The following is a 16483-nucleotide window of genomic DNA, read 5'->3' on the forward strand; positions in this document are numbered from 1 at the left end:
GAATAGTTTACCCAAAAATGAAAATTTGCTGATATGTTCACCCTAAGGCCATCCAAGATGTATAAGAAAAAAAAAATCTTCATGAAATGAAGAAAGAAAGTCATATACACATCTTGGCCTGATGGTGACTACCAGCAAAGTTTTGTATTTGGGTGAATTAGAGCTGCACAATTCTGGATAAATTTGCGATTCTGGATGAATCATGACTTTTTTTGTGCTGTAATCGTACTTGTCAAATGTTTTATAGACATAGCCGAATAATTGTCATTTAAAAATAAGATGGTGTAGGTGTTTGAATTAATATTCTTTTCTACTATTAATCATGCAGCTCTTCCTTTAATACAGATATTGCCTCTTTTCAGATTATATTTTGTTATAATTTCAAAATTTCTGAAATCCCTACCTGATGCTCGAATTGAATTGAAGAGGAGCTCCAAGTGATCCTGGCTAAATCGATAAGTGCAGATGTACCGCTGAAATCGGAGCTGTTCAGGAATCATCAACATTAGGGTGTCAATATTGATGATGAACCCCATCACAGATAGGTACCTTCAAAAGAAAATGTTTTGTCAATATGATCATGGCAAAATCAAGATACTCTTAAGAGAGCACAACGTAATTTTGTTCACTAAAAGCTTAAATGGTCTTAATGTGACACAACAACACAGAGACATGCCATTGCTGTGAGCAATAGATAGCTCTAATAATAGAATGTTTGCTCCATTTGCTTGTACAGCAAATTAGCTAGAGAGACTGAGGGCAAATGATAAAAAGTTATTTGTAAAATCCAAAAAGTTTGGTACTTTTGAGAAAACATTCAGGGACGATTCCCATGAAGCCACCCCATTGCAATGTCTCTGGTTGGTAATTGTATTTTCCTACTACATTAAAGATGGTGCGTATCGCAAAATTACTGCATGCCTCTTAAGAGTATAAATTAGTGTCAGCGTTAGGAACCTTTAAGTAAGTAATCTAAATAGGAACAATTTTAGAACAGAACTGGAAAGGCTTGAAAATATGAACATAGTGCATACATACCAATTTGCCACCTGTAAGAAGAACTGAAAAATACTTAACATAGTAGAATTCCAACAGAAACAAAAAGAGTCAGTGAAAAGATCAGAACAACGGAACAAGAACATCATATGAACTTATGATGTCATGAACTTGTGAACTCTTCAGAAGCTTGACACTTATAAATAACCTCTTTGATTGGTGAAGAGGTGTGCCATCTTTCATCACCAAACTGATCAAATATTCCCTGGCTCTCAACAAGAACTCTACTCTATCACTCCAATTCCATGAACCCAGGGGACTTTTGAACCCTTTGGCGCGTGGATTGCGGCTGTTCATTATGTCAAATAGCCTGTCAATCATCTAAAAGCAAATGTTTGCATTAAGAAAAAGCATTTGATTCATCACAATTTTTGCATAGTATTACCTCAATGAATTCAGCCGTTGCTTCACAGTTTTTAAACTGTGAATAGCCAAGGTCTCTCAATGTGCGCAGAGCTACAGCAACTGAGCGACTTAGTGTCTGTGCAGCCAAAGACACCTTCATCTTCTGTGAATCAAAATGCACGTGCTTCCCTGTAACCTTGTTGGCTGCATGCAGTCCCTCTTTCACTTGAACATCATTAAGATGAACAATGAATGTCCAGTTGATCTGACCAGTGCTGCTGGTTATTGGACTGTAAGCCTGCAACATATTCCGAGCCAGCTTCAACATGTGGCAAGCATCCATCATCACAAACACCTTCTCACCAGTCACTGGATGTGCGAAAAAGGTTTTTAAGGGCTCAAGAGAGTTTGCCTTTAACTGGCACCCCAGTTGGTTACACATGCTAATATTAGAGGCATGTCCATCCATTGTTACACACACCACTCTGATTCCACGCTCATGCAGTTCCTCTAAGGCATGCACAATTAAGACCTTCTGTGTGTCTGGTGACAGAGAGTTGGTCAGGTAGTAGGCAATTGGAGCCTTCCAATGGCCTTGTAGGCCAACAACCATAAAAACAAGAGCTTCGGTGGCAACATCAGTTTCATTCATACGATCCCCCATATCCACAAATCCAGACATTTTCTGTCTATGAGGATTGTACTGAACATGTTTTTTGATAGCCATGGCATCCAACATGAGAGTCACACATCTATATTTGGCTGGGTCTTCCTCTTGTCGTCTTTTCAACATGTCCAACATCATCATGTTGAGGCCAGGTTTGGAATCTACAGAACTCATCCACCTTAGTAAAATGAAAAGTAGTTAGTTATTGTAGCAATCAATCAGTCAATCAATCAATCAAATTAAATTAAGAATACCTCTGTAATGTATGTGGATGTGGAAGGTGGAGATGGAGTGACTTTCTCAAATAATTATAGGCTTTTGGGCCATGTAAGTGAAGAGTGAGGGCAAACTCCCTCTGCTCTTTTGTGTACTCATGGCTCTGTTTTGACAAGAGGTCTATCGGAAGATCTGAAATTCAGTTATAACAGACTAACTAATAAGTGTGCTTGCAATAAAAATTGAAATAATAATAATAATAGCAATGGGAAAGTGTACACATAAGTTATGCATAAAGTTTTTTTTTTTACCAGAGTAGAAATTGAGCCTCTCTTTCAAGTCTTCATTTATGAGGTTCTTCCCCTTCAGATCCTCTAGAAGATCATGCACGGTTCTCTTTGCCCTCCGTTCTCTGTCCTTCACATTCCTCATCTCTCGCTCCAGACTCTCCACTCTAGCCAAGGCTTCACAGAGTCTGGCCTTTAAACCAGAGGGAGATGCAGGCAATGCATAGGTGTGGTCCTAGTAGAAAGAATAATGTTTTAAGTAATGTTTATATCACCTAACACACAGTCTCAGCTGGTTGGTGAATAGTACAATGTTATACTTGCTGGCTTGCATTCCTAAATATGCTGGTGTTGAATAGTGCTTCCCTGACTGACACACACACACACACACACACACACACACACACACACACACACACACACACACACACACACACACACACACACACACACACACACACACACACACACACACACACACACACACACACACACACACACAACAGGTATGCAAATTGTACTGTTATATGTATGTACTGTTTTATCATTCACACAAAATTTTATTTTTTTTATATACCTGATGTGGCTTCCTGATTGAAAATATGAGTACTTTCCCCTTTAATTGATTTGATGTCAGTAGATTATGACAACATTTGTATGTTTTCATAAAAATGTCATTTTAGTTGACAGACATAGAGGTTTGAATATGGTCAGGGCCATAATGCTCACAGCTGTTCTGGGTTTAACTAGAACAGAACAAATACTCACAGCATTAGGCAGAGGAGGATCAGTCTCTTGGAAATGCTGAGAACAGTCCACTAACAGGCTTTCCTCAGCTTTCTTTGAGGCTTGTGTAGCCCTGGTTGCAACGGGCTAAAAAGGAAAAACATATATAAACAAATAACCATTTAATGGCAGGTTTATAATCCTTATAATCTAGTGAGGATATCCCTACTCTTTGTAGATGAGCCGGGAAACTGAAGACTGATGGTTTAGCTCCATCCCTAATCCTGACAGTCTGACCTGTCCTGTCAAAGTCCTCCGACTTGAAGTGCTCACTGCATAGCACAGAAAACTCGCTAGCGGAAAAACCTTGCCTTCGTATAGCTGCTTCCCACTGTCTCCTCAACTCTTTTTCTTTGGGAAACCTTCAATGTGTGAGAAAAATTAGCTAGTCAACTAACGTTAAGATTCACAATATGTCAGTCTCTTACCCGATGCAAGTAACGTTACTTGTCATAAAAGTCGGTTTTAAGAAAATAAAGATGAATATTTAGATTTCAGGAAATGTACTTTATAATATAGAATATAATATAAGCTAAAACTATATTTTAAATCATGTCAACTCATGTCTCAACTTTCACAGCTAAGTTAACTAGCGACATCACTAGCTATTTTAGTCTGACTGACTCCGTGACCAACTAACGTTACTATTACTAATTATATAATGACCAAATACAACCAGAAACAAATGTTCAGTCTTACTTGTGAAAGGTAATTCCCCGGGACCTGTTTTCAATTGTGCGGCGATTGGTACAGCCCCAAGCAGCACACGAAGCCGGCATTTTTCTTATTAGATTGATTACAGTTATGAGAAAGTTGCCCTCCGCAATATGGCGGCGCCGTTGACGTGCGGTCCAGCGACCAATAGGGCGTCTATGTATTTATTATGTCTATGGGCTTGTGGATCTGTTAATTTTTCCGATCCCCGATCCAGCTATTTTGTCAGTATCGCGGCCGATATCCGATCCTAATATCGGATCGGTGCACCGTCCTCCGCCAATTTGACAACACGCAAAAGGAACGAGTGCAGTGGACAATGGAAGGCAATCGAGCCTTACACTGTAAGTTGATGAGTTGATTTATCCGCGTTTTACATGCCTCTGGTCTGGACATAGAACTTTTTTGTGTGTAGATGTACAGCACTTTGGCATATACTCGGTGTTTTCAAATGTGATATATAAATAAATTGACCTTGACCCTTTTATGGTGTGTTCACACCAGACGCGAATGAAGCGCTTTGTGCGAGTGATTTACATGTTAAGTCAATGCAAAGACAAGAATAGACATTCTGCAGCGTGATTCGTGCGAATGACACGGTGCGAATTGAACGTTTGACGCGAGATTCGCGCAAATTGAAAATTCTGAACTTTGGCGGATATTCGCGCCGCGTTAACCAATCAGGAGCTTGCTCTAGTAGTGACAACAATGAGGACAAAATCATATGTGGATACCCGGAGCTGTACGATACATCTTCATACTTATAGAAACAGGAATAAAAAGAATCTTGCTTGGAAGAAAGTGAGTGAGGAGGTCGGACAATCTGGTAAGTTCTGGTAAGTAAAAAAAACGTTCTTTACTCAATTTGAGCTATACATAGGGTGATTGGGACATTATTTGCCATTGAGATGACTTGAAAAAAGTGTCCCAATCACCCTATTGAGACTACAAGCTAGTTAAAGCCGGCAAATGGAGCTTATTCGCCGTATTTTAAAACAATCCATGTCAGCCATTTCGCAACGGGACGAGCTGACATATGCATGATTTATTCGCTTCTTTCAAGTCGGGTGTGAATTAACGCACCATTAAATTATATACAGCACCTGTAAGAGCAAAAATGCTGAAGATTAGCCGATAGGCTCTCGATTCATTAAATGATAAGCTATTTCCTCACAAAAGCAGTTTATTCATCGTAGTGAAGCCAATCTCCTCCATGGGATCCATTAAAAAAACGGCCTCTGGTGTGTACAGCAGCGTTAGCAAGCTTTACGCTTTTTCGGCTAAGGTTGCAGGCTTGTCTTCAAGTGGCTTTGCACTGAAGACCTTGATTAGCTTGTTCAGGTGTGTTTGATTAGGGTTGGAACTAAACTCTGCAGGCCAGTGGCCCTCTATGACCGGATTTGAGGAACCCTACTGTAGAGTTTCACCATATATTTGTACATTACTGTTTTGCTCAATCGCTTTGGCTTAATTCTCAAATGAGATTTTTTCTTCTTAAAAAATAAGTACATGGCCTTTCAATACTTAGTTTCTTGTTTGCTTAGTCTTTTTGTTTTGTTTTGCAAAATAGTAAGTATAGTTTTGGTAGCACTGGCCAATTTAATGACACAATAACTAGGTTTTGAAGCATGAATTAAATGCTTTGAGTGAGTTACTACATTTTACAGACATGTAGTAGTCATTATTTCCCATAAAATCATTTTGATAATTGCATGTACAGTTTAAAGAATGTTACGACTTAAAAAAAATTATTAGTTATGTATGTTGAGACATTAAACCGATGTAATGAACGGCCACAAAATGTTCTCTTTGTTTTTGCAGACATACCATTCATTGTTTTCCCTGCAGTTTTGACACCGCTCTCATTGCTTATATTTGCAATTTCTATTCTTCTGATCTGCAAAAGGTAGGGTCTTGCTAGACATTATTAACTGATAAATTATATAAAATATAACATTATTTGAGATAAATGAGAATATTTTCTTTTTATGGTATATGCAGGTGCAAAAACACACAGATAAGTGTAAGTATATTTTATGCAATGATTGATATATATATTGATGATTGATTATGTATGCATGCATTTATGTATGTATGTATGTATGGGATATATATATATATTTATATTTGTTACAACCCGCTTGTTTGAAGTCGCAACACAAAAGGGGGATCAGCTCTCTAAGCTGTTCCTTAGTTGTAACTTTTAAAGAGGAACACCAACGGTCAAACAGGTTCTCTTTCTCTCTAGCGAACTCAAGATACAGGCACTTGTCAGCCTTAAAATGAAATTTCTGGCGATATGCCTCAGGTGCCAACTCATAAGACTCCGCAACACGTTCAAAATGTTGGAAATACTTCTCTACTTCCTTCTCTAAAAACAGCGGCACCAATCTAATGTTTTTATAAACATCAAAAACAGGTGCAGCGAACACAGCCTGAGCAGGTGACACGTCACACAAACGCTCCAAGTCTAAGCCACGTAGTTATAAGATAAATAAAGACTTACCACAAGTCATTTCCCAAATGATCTTCAACCTCCGTAGGCATCACAAACACAGATAAAGAAAATGACAACAACAGTGTCATCTCAAAATGAGAGACTCCAGCTAACTATAAACCCAAACTAACTAGTAATCCGGACGAGCGCCCAATTTTATGTTACGACGCGCTCGTTTGAAGTGGCAACATAAAAGGGGGATCAGACGACAACGTCTAATAAGTGAAAATTGTTTATTAAATTGAAATAATAAAACAACAATGAAAAATGAAAGATAAACAGAAGTCTAGGGATACTAAAGAAATAAATAAACTTACAACAAATAATGTATGCTACACGACATAAGAAATACAAACAAAAGCAAATGATAAATAAATCAGTAAAGTCTTACATACTGAACAGGAGACATCTCTGGGAATGACTGTCCCACAGAGAATGCCTACCTCAAATGATACGCACCACTCTTATATACTCAAGTTAATCATCAACTAACATAGAAGAACCAATCAGAAACTTCCTCCATCCTGCCCAATATGAAGACAGGAAGACTCAGGGTCGTCACAATATATTATATATATTGGTCTGATGAGTCTCGATTTCTGTTGAGACATTCAGATGGTAGAGTCAGAATTTGGCTTAAACAGAATGCAAACATGAATCCATCATGCCTTGTTACCACTGTGCAGGCTGGTGGTGGTGGTGTAATGGAGTGGGGGATGTTTTCTAAAGTGTGATGTTTTTCACACTTTAGGCCCCTTAGTGCCAATTGGGCATCGTTCAATGCCACGTAGAATTAAGGCAGTTCTGAAGGCGAAAGGGGGTCAAACACAGTATTAGTATGGTGTTCCTAATAATCATTTAGGTGAGTATATTATATATATATATATATATATATGGATGGATGGATGGATCAACCTTTGTAAAGACAGAGAGAGAGAGACATGAGGTCTTTACTGTTCTCTTCATATGAGAACAAAATAATAACAGAAGGACAGTAAACACGACAGAACAATACGATATATACAGAGAACATACACAGCAACATATGCCAATTTATCTGAACAAGTAGGCAATGATTAGACAAAGACAAATGTATAGTACAAAAGCACATAGCAGTTGACTCATTTTACAAATGGAACCCCACACTTAAGTGTTACACCATGGTGAGTGTTATGTTCTGTTGTTTATCTGGGCAAAGAGAGACCTCTTGTGGCGATTCCTAACCTAGCATGTTGTTTACATTTTACTAGCAGTCTCGCGTCAGTTCAGTGTCTCTCGGTGAATTAAGCGGCCTCATTTTTCTCTCTTGATTTAATTTGGTCAGAAAACACGTTTGTCTGTAAGTACGAAGTCATATAGTTATCTCATCATCTAGCACTAAGAATAATAGTATGATATCCTTTGTTAGTTCTGAATGTGCATTTTGATCGCATATGCTAAACCCTAGCTTCGTAATGTAAATTCCCATAGAAGTTAGCATTAAGCTAGCGCATTTATTTTTATGTTTATCAGATTAAATTGCAATATTATTCATAAACAACTTCTGTATTTGAATGGAATACTGAAATGTATTGTTCTTTGCAGTTTTACAGTGCTTCCTGAGTAAAGTTTGGAAAGGATAAACAAGCTTCATTCTTTGTCTTGGGGAAACTGTTAACTATCTGCCGAGCTGATGTAAAAGGCTAGACTGTGCCACACACACACAGAAGCGGGGGCAGAACAGTAAAAAGACATAACTCTTCTAACGGCCAGCGTTTGTCGATCTGTAAGTAGAAAATCACTTAAAGCAACCATCATGACACACAGAATACAAGAAGAAGATTTGGATGGATTAGAAACCAGATCACAAATATCTAACTGCTCAAGAACCAGCAGACAATCTGTGGCTAATTCTATGGCATTGAAAGCACGGGCTAAAGCAGAAGCCGCACGTGCTGAGCTTGCATTTGCTAGAAAAGAGGCAGAACTAATAAAACAACAAGCCATTCTAAACGCTAGTTTGCATGAACTGAAATTAGCAAAGGCGGCGGCTGCTGCTAACGCCGAAGCTGAAAGTCTTGAAGCAGCTGCTGAGGAGGAATATGAACTGTTAAATCCACTTCAACAAATAGAAAAAAACCCAATGCCTCTAACTCCAGTCGAAATTCATTGTGGAAATGCTGCAATGCAGATTCCTGTCATACATCCAGGTCACCAGCTTTATCAGAGTGCAAAAGCAGCCAATACAGTAAATTTAGTTGCAGTTTCACAATCAGATACAAGACCACAGACGACTTCACCAGTGCGCCAGCTTTTCATGGACAGCAGTGAAGCGAACAGATATGACAATCAGGTCAACGCGTCACCAAGTAAAATCAGTGAACACAAGTTTCTTGAACAAACTCAAAATCACTCGTACAAAGGAGAACCAATCTGGACCCCAAATCAGATAACCAGCACTGCACAGAGAAAATCATACAGTGAGCTCTCCCACAATGTGAAACAAACCAGTGACGATTTCAAGCCTCCCCAGTTTTACTACACACAGCCCTCCCAACTCCCTATGTACAACACAAGCCCACCCAGTGCAATGACTGCAACAGATCTAGGGAAGTACCTGATGCGACGAGAGCTGGTGAGCTCGGGTCTACTGAAGTTCGACGACAAGCCGGAGAACTACTGGGCCTGGAAGGCGTCCTTTATCAGTTCAACTGATGACCTGAAACTCTCCGCTAGAGAGGAACTTGATTTGCTGTGCAAATGGCTTGGGCCTTCGTCATCTGAGCAAGCTAAAAGAATCAGAGCGGTACACATTCACAATGCACCCACTGGCCTCAGGATGTTATGGCAAAGACTGGAGGATGTTTATGGCTCACCTGAGGAGATTGAAAATGCTCTTCTGAGAAAAGCTGAGGAATTTCCTAAGATCTCAGCCAAAGAAAACCACAAGTTAAGAGAACTGGGAGACATTCTCATGGAACTTGAAGCAGCCCGAGCAGATGGATACTTACCTGGTCTCTCATATCTCAACACCTCCCGTGGAGTAAGCCCAATAGTCCAGAAACTCCCTCCCAACCTACAAGAGAGGTGGATTACTGTAGGATCACGTTACAAAGAACAACACAGGGTGCCATATCCTCCCTTTGGAGTCTTCGTCAACTTTGTTTGTGAACAGGCAAAAATACGCAACGATCCTAGTTTTGCCAGCATTACAGGAGCATGGTGTGCAACAAAGACAGAAAAGAGTGCTTATCAGCCAGCCAGTCATCACGTGAGAACATCAGTTGCTGTAAGGAGGACTGAAATCTCAACAAGTGACAGCAACAGAGATAATACAACAATAGTCAGGAAACAAGAGGATCCCGACAAACAGTGCCCACTACATAACAAGCCTCATCCATTGAGAAAATGTCGTGGCTTCAGAAACAAAACTTTGGAGGAAAGGAAAACGTATCTGAAAGAAAAACGCATCTGTTTCAAGTGCTGTGCTTCATCCACTCATGTTGCTAAGGACTGTAACAGGCCTCTGCTGTGCCAGGAGTGCAACAGTGACAAACACCTGTCAGCGCTACATCCAGGGCCCGCCCCATGGAAAACTGATGTACATGTGAGTACCGTGGATCACAGCGGGGAGCGGCAGCCGCAGGAGGCCATTCCGTCTGTGACGTCCAAATGCACAGAAATCTGTGGGAGTGTGAACACGTCAAAATCCTGTTCCAAAATCTGTCTCGCCTTAGTGTATCCTGCTGGACAAAGAGACAAAGCCATGAAGACCTACATAGTTCTTGACGAGCAGAGCAATAAGTCCCTTGGAAGAACAGAATTCTTTGAACATTTTGGAATTCAAGGTGCAGGGTCGAGGTACACTCTGAAGACATGCTCAGGAGTGGTGGATACAGCAGGGAGACGCGCCAGCAACTTCATAGTGGAATCAGTAGACGGTAACATCCACATTTCCTTGCCTACTCTGATTGAGTGTGACATGCTGCCAGACGACAGGTCCGAAATACCATCACCAGAGGTAGCCAGACATCATCCGCACCTCAAACACTTGGCAGACAAAATCCCAGCCCTGGATCCCAATGCGTCCATCCTCCTCCTACTTGGGCGAGACATAATACGGCTGCACAAAGTGCGTGAACAATGTAATGGGCCACACAATGCACCGTTTGCACAGCGACTCGACCTTGGATGGGTGATAATCGGAGATGTGTGTCTGGGAAGAGCACATAAAACCACTACTGCCAGCGTCTTCAGAACCAGTGTGCTGACAAGCGGACGCCACTCCATCCTAAACCCATGCATCAGCAACTTAATGGTCAGAGAGAAGATTGACAGTGCTGTACCACCCCACACCTTTCCATGTGTGTCTCATGCAGCCAATGAAGCAGATAGCCTGAGCAGAGACGTGTTTCAAAGAACACGGCGCGACGATCAGCTTGGCCTGTCCATCGAAGATGAGTTGTTCCTTAACCTCATGGATAAGGAAGTCTACATAGACGAAGCAAACTGCTGGGTAGCACCGCTGCCATTTAAGCCAAACAGGCTGCGTCTGCCCAACAACAGACAACATGCTCTCAATCGCCTCGCCTCCCTCTGTCGCATGCTGGAGAAGAAACATGGCATGAAAGAACACTTCTTCAACTTCATGCAAGCAATGTTTGATGCTGATCAAGCGGAGCTTGCCCCAGCACTGAGGCCACAACAAGAATGCTGGTACCTACCAATATTCGGCGTTTATCACCCACAGAAAAAAGACCAAATACGTGTAGTGTTTGATTCCAGTGCGAAACACGAAGGCACCTCCCTTAACGACGTTCTTCTCAGTGGGCCCGACATGAACAACACCCTATTGGGGGTCCTCATGCGTTTCCGTAGAGAGCCTGTAGCGGTAACTGCAGATGTCCAGCAGATGTTCTACTGCTTCATTGTCCATGAAGATCATCGTGATTTTCTAAGATTTTTGTGGTTCAAAGACAACAACCCAAACAAACACATCACTGAGTATCGCATGAAAGTGCACGTTTTTGGCAATTCTCCTTCCCCTGCAGTAGCCATCTACGGCCTGAGAAGAGCAGCCTTGCATGGAGTAAAGGAACGGGACAGTGAAGCTACACAGTTTGTCATGAGAAATTTCTATGTTGATGATGGGCTCTCCTCATTCCCCACCGACGAAAAGGCCATCGCTGTACTGAAAAACACAAAAGAGATATTAGCAGAGTCAAGCATCAAGTTACACAAAATAGCCTCTAACAGTCGTACTGTGATGGATGCCTTTCCCCCTGAGGAGAGGGCCAAAGACTTGGTGGATCTAGAGCTAACTGTTGACCCCTTGCCACTGCAGCGGAGTTTGGGACTCACCTGGAACTTACAGTCAGACACGTTCACATTCCGTGTATCTAGAGAAAAGAAGCCTTTTACTAGAAGGGGAATCCTTTCTACAGTCAATGGACTTTACGACCCCCTGGGGTTTGTAGCACCTGTCACAATCAAAGGAAAGGTCTTAGTCAGAGAGCTGTCTGCCGAGCAAGCTGAATGGGATGCTCCTCTGCCAGCGCTGAAAGAGGAACAGTGGAAAATGTGGACGGACTCACTCTGTGAGCTTGAGCAGCTTCAAATTGACAGACCCTATGCGGCAGTTTCCTTGTGCTCCACAAAACACAGAGAACTCTGCATCTTCTCCGACGCCTCCACTATGGCCATATCAGCAGTGGCTTATCTCAAAGCAACAGATAAAAATGGACACACTCACATTGGATTCCTCATGGGCAAGGCAAAGCTGGCTCCTCATCCCCCACACACTGTTCCACGGCTCGAGCTTTGTGCTGCTGTCTTGGCTGTTGAATTGGCAGACTTAATTAAAGAAGAGCTTGACGTAGACATCCACAAGGTCACATTCTACACAGACAGTCGGATTGTATTGGGCTACATCAACAACACAAGTAGAAGATTCTATGTATATGTCTCCAACAGAGTCACACGCATCAGAAAGTCTTCAAGCCCGGAACAATGGCACTTTGTCAGCACAGAACACAACCCTGCAGACCATGGGACTCGCTCAGTGCCAGCTGCCATGTTGAAAGACACCAACTGGTTCAAAGGTCCAGCCTTCTTAGCCAAAGACACCACACCGCCAGAGGAGTTTGAGCTCATTGACCCTGAAGCAGACGCAGACGTACGCCCACAGATCCAAGCTTTCATAACCAAGACCTTTGAAGGAGAGCTGGGATCAAACCGATTTGAACGCTTCTCCAACTGGAAGTCACTTATTCGAGCCTTTTCCAAGCTCATACACAAGGCCAGGTCTTATACAAAGGGCTCAATCGCCAATACGGATGAGCCGACACAAGCAAGACTAATAGTCATCAGAAACGCTCAACACGATACATTTGCTGAGGAGATGAAATGCCTTTCCAGAGGTGAAGTCGTTCCAAAGTCGAGCCCTCTGAGGAAACTGAATCCAATTGTGGATAAGGACGGCCTTCTGAGAGTTGGAGGACGCATTCCTTTGGCTGACATACCCTGGGAAGAGAAACACCCAATCATTGTCTCCGGAAAGCACCACGTAGCAACCTTATTGGTGAGACATTACCATGCAAAGGTCGCTCATCAGGGAAGACATCTGACAGAGGGTGCTGTTCGCTCTGCTGGATTGTGGCTGATTGGAGGCAAGAGACTGGTGTCAAGCATCATACATAAATGTGTGACCTGTAATAAGCTGAGAGGAAGAATGGAAGAACAAAAAATGTCAAGCCTACCTGCTGAACGACTCGACCCAGGTCCTCCGTTCACAAATGTAGGTGTCGATGTGTTCGGCCCATGGACCATAAGCTCAAGACGAACTCGCGGCGGCATTGCAGAGAACAAACGCTGGGCAGTCATCTTTACTTGCATGGTAACAAGAGCTGTGCATATCGAAGTTCTCGAGTCTCTGTCCTCCTCAAGCTTTGTTAATTCATTAAGGAGATTCACAGCGGTCCGTGGTCCTGTCCGCCTGTTTCGTTCTGACCAGGGAACGAACTTCATTGGGGCATGCAAGGAACTTCAGATCAAATCTGATGATCAGGAACTAAATGCTTACCTTCACAATCAAAGCTGCACCTGGACCTTTAATCCCCCCCACTCTTCCCATATGGGTGGAGTGTGGGAGCGTATGATAGGTATTGCCCGTAGGATACTGGATGCACTGTTGTTGCAGACAAACACTGCCCACCTGTCTCATGAAGTTTTGGTCACACTCATGGCTGAAGTTATGGCCATTATGAACGCTAGACCCCTTGTTCCTGTGTCATCCGACCCAGACATGCCCACAGTGCTCACACCTGCCATGCTGCTAACACAGAAAGTCGACCCAGTGCTGCCACCAGCGGGAGAGTATGACCTTAAAGACCTTTACAGCAAGCAGTGGAAGCAAGTGCAGGCGTTAGCCGACTCATTCTGGAAACGCTGGCGTCAAGAATACCTGGTGTTACTCCAACCGAGGAGAAAGTGGCACGTGGACAAGCCAAACCTGAGCGAAGGAGATGTTGTGCTGCTCAAGGATGCTCAGGTCAAGCGGAATGAATGGCCCGTCGGAGTGGTGGTGAACGCCATTCCCAGCAAAGATTCTAAAGTTCGCAAAGTGGATGTGAGGGTGGGCAGACGAGACACTCAGCGGGTGTATTCTAGACCAGTCTCAGAAGTTATTCTACTTGTAAAAAGGGAATAGTGTTATAATACATTATAACAAGCGGGGAGTGTTATGTTCTGTTGTTTATCTGGGCAAAGAGAGACCTCTTGTGGCGATTCCTAACCTAGCATGTTGTTTACATTTTACTAGCAGTCTCGCGTCAGTTCAGTGTCTCTCGGTGAATTAAGCGGCCTCATTTTTCTCTCTTGATTTAATTTGGTCAGAAAACACGTTTGTCTGTAAGTACGAAGTCATATAGTTATCTCATCATCTAGCACTAAGAATAATAGTATGATATCCTTTGTTAGTTCTGAATGTGCATTTTGATCGCATATGCTAAACCCTAGCTTCGTAATGTAAATTCCCATAGAAGTTAGCATTAAGCTAGCGCATTTATTTTTATGTTTATCAGATTAAATTGCAATATTATTCATAAACAACTTCTGTATTTGAATGGAATACTGAAATGTATTGTTCTTTGCAGTTTTACAGTGCTTCCTGAGTAAAGTTTGGAAAGGATAAACAAGCTTCATTCTTTGTCTTGGGGAAACTGTTAACTATCTGCCGAGCTGATGTAAAAGGCTAGACTGTGCCACACACACACAGAAGCGGGGGCAGAACAGTGAGTGTATCATTGTTTTCAGAACAATGTTCTGTTGTGAAAGAATTATCATAAAGTTAACAATGTAAGTACAAGTTTACAGCTCATTTTGAATGCATTTCAGGAAACAAACCAAGATCAGGACATTTACGCCAATGTGTCTGCAAGTGCAGAGAAAAGCCATCAGTTTCAGTCAAAGACATGTGGAAATGAGGACATTAACCCCGAATTCACTTTCAACAAGAATCTCTCCTGCGAAGACATCTATGCAAACTGTTGAAGTGAGAAGTGGAACATTTCAAACAGCCTTTCATGGATCACCACTGAGCAATTAGTCTACTTTCTGTATGCCAGTAGTGATCATTTTAATAAGCATCAGCATATGTAAACTTCCAATCTATTGTGTTCAGAACTACACCATATCATTGCTACTTTCCTATTCTTTTTAAAGAATGAAAACTCTCCAATAACTAAACTCTGAATCTATACTTAATTATATGTTTCTATTTTTATTTTTTATGTGATGCAGTTCACTTTGCTCAAGTAAAGAATTTAAAGTTACCATAAAATCAAAATTGAGTTTTTTTTTTTTATGGAATAATTGCATTTTAAATGATTTACTTGTGCACTATTATAATTTTTTTAATTCATCATCAGTATTTTTTTTTTATTAATGTGTCCTCGTAATCTTTAATCAAAATTTCTTGCCAGATCTCTTCTCTGGTGAGTGTTTACTGCCGCGAGGGTGGGACAAACTCTCATTTAATCAATTCCCCATGGTACAAAATCAAATCCTGCCCTAAATTTTTTCTTGTTTGAGAAGCCGTTTCACTATGTCACAATAGTGTAGAAAAAAACTACAGCAACTTCCATTTCATGCCAAATATAATATTTATGTCATTTTTTTCATTCTTTCATACACTAAGTAGTAAGGATCATTTAGATCAACAATTATTTACACAAGAAATGTTAAAATTACCCCAGAACTTCCTGGAGTTAAGAGCCTTACAGGCAAATATGCTGTACAAATGGTGGTGAATATTAGGCCATAAACATTAAACATTACAAATGCAAGTACACAAAACAAAGAACCAAATGGTTGGAAAACTCATAGGGCCCTATTTTAACTAAACGAGCGCATGGTCTGAGACCTATAGCGCAGGTGCATTTAGGGTGTGTCCGAATCCACTTTTGTTCATTTAAAGATGGAAAAAAATGGTCGGCGAGATGTATGGTCCAAAAGGGCTGTACCTAGTCTCTTATTGAGTTTTGTGTTTTGGTCGAAATGTGCAATAAACCAATCAGAGTCTCATCTCCCATTCCCTTTAAAAGCCATTTGTGCTTGCACCACGGCGGATTCATCTATCTACATGCTTTAACTGATTACACATTCAAAATATAGGGTCTACAAATATGAAAGAGGCAACATTTAGACATTTATTTTAGGATTTTTACATTCCACCTTAATGCATGTAAATTTTTTAAAGGAAAACACATCGGCTCTTGAACAACTGTAAATGATTGATAATTACAGGCACTATTGAAAAATTGAACAAGCAAAACAGACGGCTGCTTTGGTAACTTGTTATACTGATAGTTATAGCTAAATACATTGCAATGGATTAGCTAGCTAAAATATATGTTGTGTGTACTTAGCTATTACACA

The 16483-nt window shown here is 41.3% G+C and overlaps 1 protein-coding gene across 5 annotated transcripts in view; it reads left to right on the forward strand.

The window, feature by feature from the left end:
* Positions 1-16135, forward strand: part of LOC307131788 (sialic acid-binding Ig-like lectin 7) — a 159951-nt gene extending 143816 nt beyond the window's left edge. For 3 of the 5 annotated variants that reach the window (XM_079825716.1, XM_079825714.1, XM_079825715.1), the window contains 3 exons: positions 5893-5977; positions 6073-6094; positions 14942-15596. In XM_079825716.1, the coding sequence (XP_079681842.1) occupies positions 5893-5977; positions 6073-6094; positions 14942-15097 (263 nt within the window). In that variant the 3' untranslated portion in view covers positions 15098-15596. Of the gene's footprint in view, positions 1-5892; positions 5978-6072; positions 6095-8152; positions 8671-14700; positions 14839-14941 lie in introns of those variants that run through there. The other 2 variants (XR_013817230.1, XM_079825717.1) reach the window with 2 other exon arrangements.
* The last annotated feature ends 348 nt before the right edge of the window (positions 16136-16483 follow it).

The sequence above is a fragment of the Gobio gobio genome, assembly GCF_949357685.1.
Source record: "Gobio gobio genome assembly, chromosome: 9".
Classification (NCBI taxonomy): domain Eukaryota; kingdom Metazoa; phylum Chordata; class Actinopteri; order Cypriniformes; family Gobionidae; genus Gobio; species Gobio gobio.